The sequence below is a fragment of the Rana temporaria genome, chromosome 11, assembly GCF_905171775.1.
Source record: "Rana temporaria chromosome 11, aRanTem1.1, whole genome shotgun sequence".
NCBI classification, from domain to species: domain Eukaryota; kingdom Metazoa; phylum Chordata; class Amphibia; order Anura; family Ranidae; genus Rana; species Rana temporaria.
The window spans coordinates 46,277,235-46,293,831 of NC_053499.1; the positions used below are offsets into that span (position 1 = coordinate 46,277,235).

Here is a 16,597-nt window from a genome sequence, read left to right on the forward strand (position 1 = left end):
CTACTCAAGAGTGCATGTTGCTGCAAATAGGAATTCCACAGTCAAGTTGAAGCAGTTGTCCTCCCTGTAATTAGTTGAATCTGGAGTATCCCACCACATCCCCTTCCCTATCCAAGTTCTCAAATAAAACATCAAAAACAACCAAAACCACTAGACTGATTATTAGTGTTGAGCGGAATACGCCATATTCGATTTTGCGATATATCACGAATATATAGACGAATATTCGTGAAATATTCGTTAAAATCGAATATTCGTGATATTTTATAAAAAAATAAAATGTTTGCGAAATTACGCTAATGCGAATGCGAAATTGATTGCGAAATTCGCGTCCGCGCATGCGCGCTAAGAACACGCGAGAATGGAGATCATTTCCTGGATCTTTGCCAGTCGATTTTCGGATCGCTATTTTGTGCTGCCCAGCGAAGCGAAGATGGTGGGGAGTAACTTTTCATCCAGTGAGGAAAAACTGCTGATTAGTGTAAGTAATTTCACCACTGTTATTTCATTATCTTTAACTGCATTTTAGACTAGTTTAAAAGTTAGGATATAAGATCAGATATTAGTATTTCTCAAACAGTGTGTCTCCAGCTGTTGCAAAACTACAACTCCCAGCATGCCTGGACAGCTTGCTGATGTGGGGGGGGGTAAACTTTATTGGGGGGGGGGGGATGTGAGAAAGGAGTGTTTTTTGTTTTTTTAGCAAGACAGGCACGCAGACAAAGACGCAGACAAAGACGCAGACAAAGACGTAGACAACTACTAAACTAGAATAAAACTACTACACCTAAAACTTTTTATTTTTTTATTTATTTTTTTACATGGACAAAGACGTAGACTACGACACGGACAGCTACTAAACATGAACTAAAATACTACAGCTAAAACTTTTTTTGGGGTTTTTATTTTTTTTTAGATTGAAGGACGCAGACAAGGACGAGGACCACAAATACTAAACTAATATGCACTAAACACTAACTCTACTTACACAAACTTATGTGACTAAACTAAAGCTACATTTTTTTTTTTTTTTTTTTATACACAAAACACAGAGACTAAACACACACTAAACTAAGCTACCTTAAAGAAATGTACACTTACACTAACTACACAGAAATCTATCTAACACTAAGCTACACTAACCTGGACAAAACAACACAAATCTGAGCTTTTAGAAAAGCTGTTGGGTCTTTTGCTTTGAAAAAAGCAGTTGGTTATAGAAGCAGGAAACTCAGAACTGAAAGCACTATAGGAAGCACAATGCTCTAAGCTCTAAGATCGCAATACACTGGAAAAATGCACAGAAACACTCCACTCTCTCTAGCCACCTTGTGAATCTGCACTGAAATACTGCTGGGAGTGATCTTATATACTGGTCGTGCAGGCAGGTTCCTATTGGTTGCTATGGAGGTTGCTAACCTCTGACAACTGTGGTAGGAGAACTCTGATTGGCTCTGATGCAAAAGAAGGGCGGAGAAAGTATTCGCGAATATTCATAATACGAATATTCGCGAAAGCGAATATTCGTCAACATAAAAGGATCGCCTCAGCTACTCGGCCCAGGGTCTCTAATCATACCAGCAATGCTTTTAGACGTCGATGGAGATCACTAGGATGTGATCTGTTTTAAAAATACATTTGAAAAAATACGAATATTCGTAATAGCGAATTTTGACCGCGATATTCGAGTTATTTGCAATTACTCGAATATGCAATATTCGTAACGAATATTCGCAATACAAATATTCTTGAGCAACACTACTGATTATTCAAGAAATGAGCCTAAGTGGGTGCATGGCTGTGGAAAATACTGCGTGCCTTGCTAAAGAGATAAAGCAAGAAAGAGTATTTAAGTGGCTCCTAAGAACAGATGTATCTTAAATACAAATTACACCTGACCTTCATAAAATAAAAAACAATAGGGTAACTTGCTCAAAATAAGTTTATTAATCAACGTTATAAATATAAATGACGACATTTTGAGTACAGAAATCATTGTTCACAAAGAAATCTCACCCAGCACGCCATAATTTAAGCACAATACGTTTAGTCATGAAGTTTAATTACATTGGTTATATACAGTAATTAAATGATAACTAAACCCAAGAACAAAAATGTAATATATTGCAGCTTATCAGTCCTTAGAATATTTTCAGCAAGTCCAAAAATGCAATGCCTCGTGTGATTCCTCTAACCTTAACTGAAAACATAAAGAATCCTATTTTTCTATAATAACTACTAATTTCCTCATCCACCATATAATGGGGATGAACTATGACATGTTTGATGTCCAGCCTTGAGGACAACAATAGCTCCCTCCACATTTGCAGTGGAGCCACCTTTGGTTATTTTCAGTAACAGCAGGTAAACATAAAGAAAAAAAAAAAAAACACATCTAAGGACTGGCAAACCCCAATATCTTTTGTGCCTGGGTTTAACCACACTTTAAAGTCGGAAACATTTTTGTATATTTTGCTTGTTTTTGATTAGGTGATCAAGTACTAATTATTATTACTTATTTTCCCATATGATTTTCCTCAACCTTTCTGTGGATTTCGTTGATGTATTTGGACCTTTCTTTGTGCTCTGGGGGACTTGCTTTGTTACCTGTTTCCCACCTGGCTGTGATATTGGCTTAGACTTATTTGTCTCCTCTGAGCTAGTGTCAGGCTCTTTATTTTCAATAGACTCTGATCCTGATTCTTTGCTCTCTCTTTGTTGACCTTTGCTGTCCTTGGTCGGCTTTGTAGCCTTCTTTACTTTTACAGTGGTTTGAGGTATAGAGTTTGTCACATAAGGAGTTTCCCCAATTCCTGGCATGTTGCTTTTCTTCAACATTTCTGTGGATTTCGTTGATGTATTTGGACCTTTCTTTGTGCTCTGGGGGACTTGCTTTGTTACCTGTTTCCCACCTGGCTGTGATATTGGCTTAGACTTATTTGTTTCCTCTGATCTAGTGTCAGGCTCTTTATTTTCGATAGACTCTGATCCTGATTCTTTGCTCTCTCTTTGTTGACCTTTGCTGTCCTTGGTCGGCTTTGTAGCCTTCTTTACTTTTACAGTGGTTTGAGGTATAGATTTTGTCACATAAGGAGCTTCTCCAATTCCTGGCATGTTGGTTTTCTTCAACATTTCTGTGGATTTCGTTGATGTATTTGGACCTTTCTTTGTGCTCTGGGGGACTTGCTTTGTTACCTGTTTCCCACCTGGCTGTGATATTGGCTTAGACTTATTTGTCTCCTCTGATCTAGTGTCAGGCTCTTTATTTTCGATAGACTCTGATCCTGATTCTTTGCTCTCTGTTTGTTGACCTTTGCTGTCCTTGGTCAAGTTTGTAGCCTTCTTTACTTTTACAGTGGTTTGAGGTATAGAGTTTGTCACATAAGGAGTTTCTCCATCTTCTTCTTTACTGCAAACGGAGTCAGCACAGGAACACTTCTTGATATCAACAAAGCTGTATTTGATTATATTACCATTTGGACAGCCTAATTCAATGGTTACTATTTCTGTTTCTGTCTCCCGACAACAACTACATTTGTGCTCCATAGATTTGGTTTTTGCCGAGTACCTGAAAATAAACAAAATATGTATTTAGAATTCCTTTTTTCTCATGTTTTTTTAAGTACATGTATGCAAACATGCAATTAAGCAAGTGTTGTCCAGTCATTAAACCAAATGTGATTTAACTGGGTACCCGCTGTGCTCGCCCAGCATAACTGGGTGCTCACTGCGTGCTCCCAGCTAAGAGGCTGAACTGTCAAAGACAGCTCTCAGCTTATAATAAAGATCAGGAGCCAATTACAATGGTCATTTGATTAGGCAAACCTTCTAACATGTACAAGACAATCAAATTTAAATCGCCCTTGATTTTAATGCCATTATTATGCATTATTTCTCCACTGTATCAAAAGAGGCAGCCATGGTAGTTATACAGACTGAACTTCAAACATGTCTGTCTTTGTTCATCTCCATTATATGGTGGGTTAATGTGACCAGCAGCTTACAAAATAAAGCTACAGCCCTTTGTGCTTTTCTTTTAAACTCCCAGGATGTGTACTTGCTGCATTTGTTCTTAGACTGAAAAGTTAAAAACTAATGCAGGCACTACATCTAAAGAACCGTAGGCTGCACCATATTACATGTATGCTTTGGGGGTTCATCTATGCTTTAATGTAATCAGCTCATGTACAGACTTAAGTAACATTTAATTTGGCCTCAATGATTCTCTAAATAAAAGCTTCCAATTTATACAGATGCAACTGTCATAAAAACAGAAACAAAAGAAAGCTCAGGCAGTCATATTTCATGTATTTTCGAAGATAGGATGATTCTTTTTAGCAATAAACAGGGTTAAGAGAGGGTTCAAGTATCTCGTAGGGGTTGGAGCATGAACCACATGAACAACAGCAGCTGGAGCCTCAGGCTTATAACTTAGGAGGACAATAACAAAACCATTGGCAAAAATGTACATATAGGCAGCAGTGTTTATAAGTGCATAAGAACAATCAGGGAAAATTGATCAATTCTGTTGCACAAAGCATTGCTATACAGGAGCAGTGAGACAGATTATGGGGTATTTTCATTATAATTAGAAAATATAATTAATAATTTCTCCTTTTGACGCTCTACAGTAGCACTTCAATACAATGAAACCTGCCCCTGATCACTTGTGTGAAAATCTGTGTCATGTCAAGTGATAACTCTGTTTTAAAACTTTGCATACCTTTTGTAGTTTGCTGCAAAGTATTGCAGCTGCAGGGGTTCCAAATGCACAGAAAATGTGTCACGTTTCGAAAATGAGAGACAACCTGATTTATATGTGATTGTGTTGCCTATTTTCTTTGTAAATGTACCTAATTTTCTATTTATTTTAAACATGGTAAATAAGCATGGGCCTGGTGATTGAGTTTAAATTGGAATTAAAGGGCAAACTTTTTTTTTTTCTTATTTGAGTAAAGCCGGGTACACACGAGCCAAATGTCAGGAGACATTTGCCAGTTAAAAAAAAAAAAACTGACTGGCAGTGGATCAGCACTCTCAGTTAATGGCGGAGAGCGCTGATCGAAGTGTTTTGGCGGGGGGCACCCCCCTGTCAGAGAACAACAGCTCAGTGGGGGAGATTGCTGTACTAGTACAGCTCAGTTGCATGAAGAAAAAAAAAACTGCTAGTGTGTACCAGACTTTAGGGAGGGCTATTTTTGCCATCTGTGTCCCATTGGGGAGATTGCCCTTCACTTTCTGTCCCATACCTAAAACAGGAAGTGAGAGAAAATTCCTCTAGTGGATTTTCTCAAGTGAGGGAATCCCTGGTTGTCACCTAGGTCACCAGAACTAGTGTCCTCATTGGAAGATATCCCTACTCTTCCTGTTTCGGGAACAACACAAAATGTGTGATTTTCTTTACTTTCACTCTCCGTGATAATGGTAAACAGGACAAATAAAGAGGGTGAATCTCTCTAACAGGGGCACAGACAGCAATAACAACTGACAGGAGTTCTAATACCTCTCCACTCCATTAAAAACTAAAAAAAAGTTTTGCCTTTAATTATTTTTTAATTATACAGTGTGCTACACAGCAGTATCTTACTTCTCATTAGTAATCAACATACCTGGAGTAGCTTTCACAGCTCCCTTCGCAATGGGACATCTTTATAGGCTTCAGAGACTTGCAGCCATTCTGAAGGATGATCTCCTCAGTCTTTACCTTCTGACACTCGGTTTTTTCTTGGACACCTGGATGAAATAACAGTGAAATCTGAATGTAAATGTCTATTTATTGTTATTAAGATACTTTACGTGTGTGTTTTTCCTGTCTGACATTCTAAAGAAATAGTTGATACACTAGCAATACATTATTTGTTGATAATGACCACATTCAAATAATTTCAATTTACTTTGTTCTTGTTAATAAAAAAAATAACAAAAAATACCAAATTCCTTTTTTTTATGATTTGTGTGGCATCTGTTTACAAATGTGTTTATAGCATTTTGTAAAGCATTGATATAATATTTCTTTTGAAACACCTTAATGTTGAATAGAGCCAGATGAAATACTTACAAGTTAGGCAACATCCTTTACTGTCTTTCCCAATTGTTCCCTGAAATGAGAGATATGATAGTAGTATTGGAGCTTATGAATTATTATTGTGTTTATTGTTAGGCTAGCAATACACAGATAAATCTTTCCATCCTCACTAAAGCTGTCCATAGATGGTCAAATCTCAGCCGGTTCAGCAGGGACAAGCCAAGATTCCAACCATCCATGGGCAGGCTGATTGTATGCAAGTTGATCCATTGATCGACTTGGGAATAACCAGCATGTCGGATTCCTACATGCAATTACTGCCAATGGCTATAGCTGCTAGCAACGCAACAATCACTATGGGCCAGATCCACAGCCAGCCAGCGCAACGTAACTTTTTCCATTTAAGTTACACTGCCGCAAAGTTGCCAAGTTAGGTGCCGATCCACAAAGCACTTACCTGGAAATTTGCGGCGGTGTAATTTAAATCCGTCCGGCGCAAGGCGGGCCAATTCAAATGGGCGAGTCCCATTTAAATTAGGCGCGCTCCCGCGCCAGACGTACTGCGCATGCTCCGTCGGGTAACTTACCCGACGTGCATTGCGCTAACAGACGTCGCTCCGACGTCATTTGCTTAGACGGTAACGTAAATGGCGTCCAGCGCCATTCACGGACGTCTTACACAACGTAACTCGACGTAAACGACGTAGAATTAGCGCGACGGGCCCGTCGGAACGTTCGTGGATCGCCGTAATTGTTCATTTGCATATTCTAGGCCGGCCGCAATGGCCTCGCCACCTAGCGGCCGGACTAGAATTGCATCCTTAAGATCCGACAGTGTAATTCAATTACACATGTCTGATCTTCTGCCTATATATGGTAAACTGATTCTGTGGATCAGTTCCATAGATAGAAACAGGGATACGACGGTGTATCAGTAGATACGCCGGCATATCCCTTTTGTGGATAACCCCCTATGTTCTTATGGCGGGGCAGCTCCCAGCAGGAGCCGGGATTTACAGAACTCAATGGCAAAATATATAAAGAACTGAATGGTGACTGGATAAAAGATTGTTCTGCAAAAAACATGGGTAATCGGGTAGATATTTATCAATTATGTTAAAACTGAATAGAAAAGTTAAGCTTACCATACATTATACAATTTCTTGACCATTTTTCAATGTCCTATAGATCTACCTTCAGCTATGTAATGCAAGGGCCTGTCTGATTGCATACCAATTGAAAGCATTTAGATTTGACCTCATATTATATGGTTTTGGTAAATTTAAAGGAAAATTGTACAAGCAAGTTAATAATGTATGGCAAGCCTTACTTTTGTGACTGTTAATTGAATCATTGATAAATATGTGTCAAACTGAATGATAATTAGCTGAAGGTTTACTTCATGTTAATGGGATTGATTTACTTAAGGAGTAAGGATGAGCTCCAGCGTGTTCGCATAGTACACGTGCAGAGCCCACCAGCAAGTCTTCACGGCGCTGCGCTAATCACAGACATTGTCCCGATGCTCGGCTGCAGAGATCGGGAAATGTCTCCCTGCCTGTGATTAGCGCTGCGCCGTGCAGAATTCCTGGCGGGCTCTGCATGTGGACTGTGCGAACACGCTGGATCTCATCCTTATTAAGGAGTAGAGGTTGTGCACTTAGCAAAATGAGCAAGATGAAGCTGTGTTCACTTTAAATGTTCAATCAAGTGCAAGGGAAATAAAAAAAGATTTTGGTTGCACATGAATGGATAATTGAAGTGAACACAGCCTCACTTTGCTAAGTGAATAGTCTGCATTGGTAATAAGTCAAATGCTTACACGTTGTCACTATGTCAATACTTACCGGTACACAGTCATCCAGGTTGATCTTTGGACATGATCTTTTGGATGCCACACTCAATAATTTGCCTTTATTTTTCACACATTCATACTCAGTACAGTTATCTCCAGGATGTGACCAGGTTTCTCCAGGCTAAGAAAAACACAAACAAATGTGTAGGCAAAAAAATCCTCAGTAGATCTGACAAGTTTTGCATAGCCTAAAAACAACAACACTTACATTAAGCAGATAAGTGGAGTTATCAGGAAGATCCATGATACACTGAGTCTGTACACAGGTTCCACAACATTGTCCAGGAACTTTTTGGTAAGTAAAGCCCTAGAGGATACAACACATGGATTGTCACATAAAATGTATCTTCCAGGAAGGATCTTGAGTATGTTACATCTCTGAGACTTACCTCTGCACATTTGATGCTACACAAAACTGGAGTGCAGTTTATATTGTGCATTTCCGAAGTCATATTCATTGTGCCATCACACATGCACATTTCACAGGGGTTGGAAGAAGGAACAATTCCACCTGACTAAAACATGATAAAACATAATAAATGTAAAAGATTTGATCAAAGTACATCTAAAGAAAGCAATATAAGCAACAAAGGCTTATCCAGAGCAGATGGGTTACAGTTTTTGTTACCTGGTACTCTGTTCCATTATGAACACAGACATCTTTTGGAACTGTGGAGGAATAATCAAAAGAAATGTATATGTTAGGGAACAAAACATATTCAGTACATCTATCTAATACAGGTACACCTACGCATTATCACTTATAATGCAGCAAGATGAAAAAAAAAAACTGTGGATCTGTCATTATTCCAGTGTGCTTTTAAATTCCTATCTAGTTTTGTCATCAGTGGCGGCTGGTCCACAAGGGGTGTGTTCCCCCCAGCCCGCACAATCCTCCCTCCATGTGTGTGGCTGTGCACTGTGCAGGGCACCGGACCACCAGGTCCGTCACCCCTCCACAAACACGTGACCAGAGCCAAGGCGCCAATTGGCCTGTTTCATGATGTCCTCAGGGTGCAGAGCACCTTCCACCCTGCGATACCAGCAAATCAACACTCGCCATCAGCTTCCGGCTTCCCAGCCCGGCCAATCAGGACAGGAGGCCAAAGACTCAGAACCCAAAAGAAGACCGGGTCAACACAGGAGCCGCGGTGCTGGGCACCATGGGAGCCGTGACCGCTGGAGGGCTCCACCCATAGGGTAAGTGCGGACCTGGAGGGGCCCACCCACGTCCTACCCCAAAATCCTCCAGCACCACCCTCCACTGGTTGTCATTCCTGCTTTCTGAATTACAGAGCTCCACCTATCCCCACCCAAGAATATTCACTCACGTTCAAGGAAAATAAAAAAATACACCATCTTTGCTTGTATGGAAGCCAGCAGAGATTAATTTCATTCACTAAGCTATGGCAAAAATGTCCATGCAAAGTGCAACTTCCCTTGAAAAGTGAACAGTCTATTTGCCTTTAGTATATCCACCTCACTGAGTGTAGATGTCGTTTTAGGGCCATGCCTACATAAAACTGAGCTCCCAGCAGCAGCCTCTTTAGGAATTTTACAAGCCACACTGAATAGTGAAGACTATTTTTCCCTATAGGAACATGGTGGTGGAAAAACATGAATGCTCTAGAGTGGGATATTTGGGGGCACAATTAGGTAATGACTGAACATATAATAGGGAATAAACAGACTATTTTCATAATACTGGAAACTCAATATTCGTGTTAGAGAAAGTAAAAAATCACTTACCACATTCGTAAACTGGACAGCAACCTCCTGCATTCATCTGCAGCACAGCTTCATAGCCAGGCTCACAAACTGCTTTTACATTGGTACACAGACTGATGTTGCAACCTGTTAGCAGGAAGAAGAACAACTGATCATTCACTCTATACATTGTAATGGAGAAACAGGAAGATTAGTCATAAACAAAGGGATTCTGTCATGGGCATCTGCCATTTCACTTTATCTGTGGAGTCCATATTTCTTAAAAACACTTTAAAACAAGGCCTCATTTATTAATTTTCAAAGTGAAAACTGATTTTTTTTTCTAGGAAGAGTAGGAATGAAGTTTGGGTTCTCAAATTGAGAACTTTCAGATGAAAGGTTTGCAACCAAAAATAGGGATCAATTATACAATCTATAATGTAGTTAAAAGCCTTTTACCTGGTCAATTATCAAAGTCAATAATTAAAAAAAAATGGGTAACCCAACCCTTCTGTTAAGCTTGTGTTAGACTTATGTAGGGAAACCAACTTTTTATTCTTATTCTTTAATTTTGTCATCGGTATGTACCCCATGGCAGTGCCCAGCTTTCTGTGCATTTTGTTTAAAATAGCTTGCTTGCTTATTAGCCCTACAAATGGGTGAAATCAAATAACAAGATTCCCCCCTCTATAAACTTTAATGGGGTTCATCTTAAAGTTTGTGACCTTTGAGCAAGGTTTGCAAAAACTGAACCAATCAGATTCACTCATCCCTAGACTGAGAATATGTAAACCCAACATTTCATATTTCAGATATGTGCCTGCTGTACCATGTACTTGTATGAATTTTCTCTTTGCATTACTTCTTTTGTGTGAAATCACTGGTGTTCCTGCCAGTGCCCTTGCTTTCCTATTAATAACTGGCCACACTAAGCGTTAGAGCACCCTGGTCAGTTTTCGGTGCTAAAACTTATCCTACTCTCCTCCAATGATCAAACTTCTGCTGACATGCTCCCTCTGCACAGCCATTTAGGAAGATCGGTGTTCTGCTGTTTCTCCTCCCTCAGCTCTCTGAGCTCCTTATGCAGCAGAGAACAGAGGGTATGTGATCACTTATAAAAAAGGGGAAATAAGGTATTTATAATGTTTTTCATACGTATACATAATACATTGTATATACATATATAATGCCTTTCATTTTGATTTTAAACTGAATGAATTGTTTTACAAAGCAAGGGTTTACATATACTTTAATGGAGAGCAGATCTTGGCAGCCCGCCAACCTTCCTAATGTAAAACAAACAGCAGATGTTTCTTTTTTATAGTAGATATTTCTATGAAATTACAAACTGACTGAAACTGACTTTACAAACTTTGCTGTAAACTTTTAGGTTCTTTGAGATATACTTACTTTACCTTACAAGCAGCTAGAGAGGTTATTGGGGACTTGTTTGAAAGTACTTTTATTTTTTGTTAAGAATATGTAAATGGTTTAATAGTCTGGTCACTTGTACATTTTCACTATGCTTTGAATTTACAACCACCACTGTACTTACGGCATTCTGTGATATGACAGCAGGGGTTCGATGAGTCGAGTACAGAAACCGGCATAGATCCTTCTTCAGTACAGGGTGCCGGAGTAGACATTGGACAGGATTTTGCTGCACACTGCACACTCATTGTTGCATTATCACACATACAGGTCTGACAGTTGCTTTCCCATGTTTCTCCCGGCTGCAAGTAAATGAACGTCAATACATACTACATTGTTCACAGTCTTATCTGCCACATATTTGTTTCCGATTATATAACTCTTATATTCCTTACCTCTCTAGGCATTCCATCTGGGCCAGTACATCCTGCATGAACAGAGAGTATATTTATAACTATGCAGAGCAGTCAATTAAATCCTGAATACGTTAACTAGATGGAAAACTACATACCGCAACTGGTTACACATTTGTCTGATATGGTGTTGAATTTTGTAGTGCCCTCAGGACAGTAGCATCCTTCTAAGAAATCTGTGGTCTTGTTATAGAATTCATTATTGTACCTATAAGTGAAAACAGAAGTTAGAGCAAAAAACAAAACAAAATCCCAACAAAGATAAAAAAGCAACAAAAAAATACACTTACTTCGAGTTACAGGTGGGTTCTACAGCAGGCCCACATGGTTTGTATACGAGGTGTGAGGAACAGTTCTTGGCTGTTTAAAGATAAATAAGTTATCTTTATCTGTGTAATATGCAAGAAACTAGGAATTTAAATGCAAAGCATAACTGGTTCTTATGACTGAATTTATACTTACGACATGCGCCATTAGTGCTATCTCTCCAGTCGATGCAGACACCTTCAATTCCACAAAGCCTAGCATAGCTTTGTAAACTGGAGCACAAAACCTCGCCTTCTGTTTTGGTGCAGCCATCACTAACACAAGCTTGATAGAATGGCTCTGGTGGTACAACTTTATGGCATTCCTTGAAGACACTATTGAAATTTCCAAAAGGCTTTAGTGTAAATTAATGTGGCACAATCTTCAAAGTCAACTACAATAACTTATGCAGCTTTAACTACACTGTTATAATGTGTCTTCATTGATTGCACGGTTTCCTAATATTTAAAATTTTACCCAAATATTTACATGACTTCAATTATTCCTAAAGTAAAAAAAAAGCTCACCTGCTCAGAATAACCATGCAGACTTCAGGGGTGTTGCAGGGTTCCTCTGTTGTTTGGACTGCGGTGGAAAATATTGATGGAAGTAGAGACACTTCCATTGATGGAACTACAGTTGGTAGAGTTTGAGGTACACTGAACGAGTGAGTGGAGAAGTATGTGGATAGAAGGGGAGAGTAAGATAATGTTGGCTGGTTACTAACAATGGGGGCACTGGTGGTGATGGAACTGCATGATGACGAGTCCTGATTTGGTACTCCCCAATGTCCTGCCATCTCAGTACACGATGAAGCCTGCTGTCCGTTAGGCAAAATGCAATCATCTGTTTGACTGTTAGAACACTTTCCTATTGAAATTAGGTGCATTTATTAGTATGAATGATTATATAATTCAGCACAAACAGAACAAATCCAACATTTTGGATACTTACCACAATGACCTTCAGTATTGCCCGAGAACTTGTTGATTGGCAACCTGACAGTGAAACTAAGAACATTGAAGGACATGTATGCTCCAATTTCTGGTATCTCCACTACCATAAAAATGCCTGAGGATGTAATAGTTATACCATTTTTGTTGATTGCAGGGTATACTCTTTCATTGTTGATGTAAATCTGTAACATATATACAAAAATGTTAGGTAAAAATGGGAATAGTTAGTGAGAAATAAGTAACAAAACCCAAAATGAAAATAAAGTACTGGCTGAAATGCAAAGTGTATGTTACCTCTCAGGCCCCGTACACACGACCAAACATGTATGCTGAAACTGGTCCGCGGGCCAGTTTCAGCATACATGTTCGGTCGTGTGTAGGCGCGAGCGGGCCGAATTCCAGCAAACATTTGCCCGCCGGGCCTTTTCCCAGCAGACAAATATTCCTGGACGTGTTTTAAAACTGTCCGCTGGAATCCTGCCCGCTCGGACATGTATGGTCGTCAGTACAGACCTACCGTACATGTCCGAGCGCCCGCCGTCCCTCGCATGCGTCGAATGACTTCGACGCATGCGTGGAAGCCTTTAAATGGCAGGCCCGCCCACGTCGCCGCGTCATCGCCGCGTCATCATCGCGGCGACGTCGCGGACACGCCCTGCGTAATGTTAGTACAACCATCGTACAGAAGCCCTCTGGCAGGCATGTACGGTGAAAACGGTCCGACGGACCGGTTTCACCGTACATGTTTGCTCGTGAGTACCCGGCCTAACAATTAACATTTCTTATTTGCTATCTTTTATGCATGCCATAGACAGCGCGAGCCATACCCCTCAGGAGAATACAGTGATTATTGCTAGTTGCTATAGCAGCCGTTAACAATAATCGCAAGTAAAATCCAACAGGCTGGTTGTACCCAAGTTGATCGCTCGATTAACTTGGTACATTTAACCTGCCTGTAGACAGTTTGAATCTCAGGCGGTTCCTGCTGAATGGCCAGCCTTAGTTTTTGAAATAAACCATATTTTGTTATATCTGTGTAAAAATAACTGTTGATTGTGTTAGAACTGTAGAGCTGTCCTCTGTCCTGTGCACACTTTCAGTGTTATCTCAAGAAGCCAAATTAGCCCTACCATTTTCTATCTTCACTACAGAAAAAGTTGTTCCTATGTGCAGATGAGGGCAGTGGAAAGAGGGTCAGTAGGTTAACAAAAGACACTTGGGCCGAGATAACACCATGAAAATGCCATGTGCTGTCAGCCCACAACAAGAAAGTAGGAGCAGAGTGCGTTTTTGTGTGTATATATTGAAGAGATACTGTATACTGCATATGTATTATTTTCGCCATGACATAATGTCCAGCAAATGACCATGATATGTTTACAGTTTATCAAACTACAAATCTATTTAGAAGGTGGAATTCATTACCTTGTTTGTTATTCGGTTGATCAAAGATTGAGAGGTCAGGACGATCGTATCATTATTGTACATAATACGAAGGGACTTAACACAAGATGGGTCTTCGGGGTCACAAGCAAAATTATCGATATAAACCCGAAAGTGGTCGAAGACTGGAGTGATTTGCTGAACAAGGATATATGTGCATTGTCCATTAAAAGCATAGTAGGTACCATCAAAGGTGACATAATGGGATGTTCCCCAACCACCACAGACACCTAAGGGCATAAAAAAGCAGAACTTAGCACATGTTACAGCAAATTAAATAAATCATTACATGCAGCAAAATAATTCTACTCTGTAGGACTCACAATCACACTCGTTCTGATAGCAGCAGCCACTCTCATCAAATGTTTTCCTGGGCTTTAAACGGTTGGCACAGACCACATTTTTAACTGGTGCACACTCTTTTTTGTTTACGACAATATTGTTTTGACCAATACAGGTAGCATGGGTACATTGATCTATCATCCAGGTTTCATTCACCTGTGTAGAAAAAAAAAGAATTACAATTGACACGTTTTGTCCTTTTGCAGGAACTTGATCTTAAAGTGATTGTAAAGGCTGAAGGTTTCTTACCTTCATTCATTCTATGAAAAAACATTCTGTGTGCTGCTCCCCCCCTACCCCAATACTCAGCTCTCTCTCGATCCAGCAATGTTCTCGGGAGTCTCTGCTTTCCAGGACTCCCTCTCCTCATTGGCTGAGGCAGCAACGGGAGCTGTCGGCTCCCATATGTCAATCACAGCCAGTGAGAAAATTAGGAGAGAGCGGAAGTGGGACCGAGCCGCAGCTCTATGTGTCTTGTGGATGCATAGAGCAGGGCTCGGGTAAAAAGAACTCACCAGTGGCCCCATAGGAAGCGACTATCTATTGGGGGCACTGGTCAAGGGGGATGAGACAGGAGCGCTGGCGAGGGACCTGAAAAGAAGAGGATCGGGGCTGCTTTGTGCAAAACCATTGTACAGAATAGGTAAGTATGGCATGTTTGTTATTTTATTTTTATTTTTTAAAAAGCCAAACCTTTAATACCATTTTAATTTCAAGAATTATATATATGAGATTGTGGTCATTCCACAAAAATGTTTGCTGTTGTAACAGTAGGATTAGGGGGAGTTCTTTGCTGTTGAGTTAGGACAGAAGTGAAGTTATTATAAGGGTTGTTGTATTCAATGTTGACTTGCAAGGGAATGCCATATTTTCTATTCAATGCTCAAAGGGATGCAGAGTGAAATAGGTAACATCGCCCACGCTACAAAAGATGGCACTGTAATTGAAAGCAAGAGCTACAATAACCCCTGTGCTAATTGCAGTATGTGTTGGGTGTCAGTGCTGTAATGATGGACAACTGAACAGAGGAATACCCTTCTTGGATTAGTACCACCAAACTGACCTGGTATAACAGAAGAAACTCCTGCAAATGATCACACTTTTCTTTGGTGGGATGCCCTGTTTATCCTGGAGATGGGCTATTGTGCTAAACCTGCTATATAAACCCTGCTAGTTTGAAAATATTCTTAAAGGCTGAATAGAACAAGGACATAGAACAAGGCAATAGCAGTATACTAAGAGATATAAAAATGACCCAGCGCACAATCAAGCTCATCAACACAAAATGAGTTCCCACCAATATTACCTTGGCTAATAGCACCTGCTCTGGCAGTAGCAACCCAGCAGGCCAAACCAGGGATTTGAGTGCAGGTATGAATGTGTGACGTCTTCCATTATGCACTGACCATCACAAGTCTTCTGTGTGTGTCACCAGTCATGCATTGCCAGTTGTTAGTTTGCATAAACAATAATTTTATAAAAATGTAAGTCCATTTGCATGTAAGTGATGTTACAGATGAAAACCTGGTATGCCCTTACCTTTTTTGGAGGCATAACTGCACTACAGCCAGGAGTTGGGGTGCCCGCTGAGCTGACACTTGATGCTGAAGTCTTCGTCTGTGCAGTCTTAGTGCTTGTTGCGGGTGTTTTTGTTGTGCTTCCTGTCTTTGAGGTGATAGTGGTGGCAGTACTAACAGTCACCGTTTTAGCAGTCTTGGTGCTGCTTGACACAGTAGGCGCAGTAGAACAAGGTTCACTGTATCTCTCTACCTGACACTTGTCATTGCATCGTGCGTAGAAGCACCAGCCTTCATTGTCTGTTGTGTTATATAGAACATTGCCTGAAAACAAATAAGTAATAATTAGAGCAGCAATTAAATAAACGTCAGGAAAGCTACAATGCAGCAATACATACTCTTTTGCTAGGCAATGTAAACAACCAATAAAAGGTATCACCTTGGAGAAAATACTACACACATATCCCAATTTCCACATCCACATTACATTGAAGGAAAGGGAAAGGGCTGTTTAATTCGCAAAAGATAGCTGGGAAGGTTGACAGCATTGTTTAGGTTCAGTACACTGGTAATTACAAGGATACTGAATTTCTATCAGGACC

The 16,597-nt window shown here is 40.1% G+C and overlaps 1 protein-coding gene across 1 annotated transcript in view; it reads right to left on the reverse strand.

Annotated features, from left to right (window-relative positions):
- Nucleotides 1-1,924: 1,924 nt before the first annotated feature.
- The window catches only part of LOC120917302 (mucin-5AC-like), a 69,814-nt gene continuing 55,141 nt past the window's right edge, over nt 1,925-16,597 (reverse strand). The window contains exons 31-49 of the mRNA XM_040328505.1: nt 16,018-16,319; nt 14,460-14,634; nt 14,119-14,366; nt 12,692-12,875; nt 12,265-12,607; nt 11,894-12,072; nt 11,722-11,791; nt 11,530-11,639; nt 11,414-11,445; nt 11,143-11,320; nt 9,630-9,734; nt 8,509-8,549; nt 8,270-8,395; nt 8,089-8,187; nt 7,873-8,001; nt 6,059-6,098; nt 5,610-5,733; nt 3,349-3,568; nt 1,925-3,054 (exon numbers count right to left, since the gene is read on the reverse strand). Of these exons, the coding sequence (XP_040184439.1) occupies nt 2,512-3,054; nt 3,349-3,568; nt 5,610-5,733; nt 6,059-6,098; nt 7,873-8,001; nt 8,089-8,187; nt 8,270-8,395; nt 8,509-8,549; nt 9,630-9,734; nt 11,143-11,320; nt 11,414-11,445; nt 11,530-11,639; nt 11,722-11,791; nt 11,894-12,072; nt 12,265-12,607; nt 12,692-12,875; nt 14,119-14,366; nt 14,460-14,634; nt 16,018-16,319 (3,248 nt within the window). The 3' untranslated portion in view covers nt 1,925-2,511. The remainder of the gene's footprint in view (nt 3,055-3,348; nt 3,569-5,609; nt 5,734-6,058; nt 6,099-7,872; nt 8,002-8,088; nt 8,188-8,269; nt 8,396-8,508; nt 8,550-9,629; nt 9,735-11,142; nt 11,321-11,413; nt 11,446-11,529; nt 11,640-11,721; nt 11,792-11,893; nt 12,073-12,264; nt 12,608-12,691; nt 12,876-14,118; nt 14,367-14,459; nt 14,635-16,017; nt 16,320-16,597) is intronic.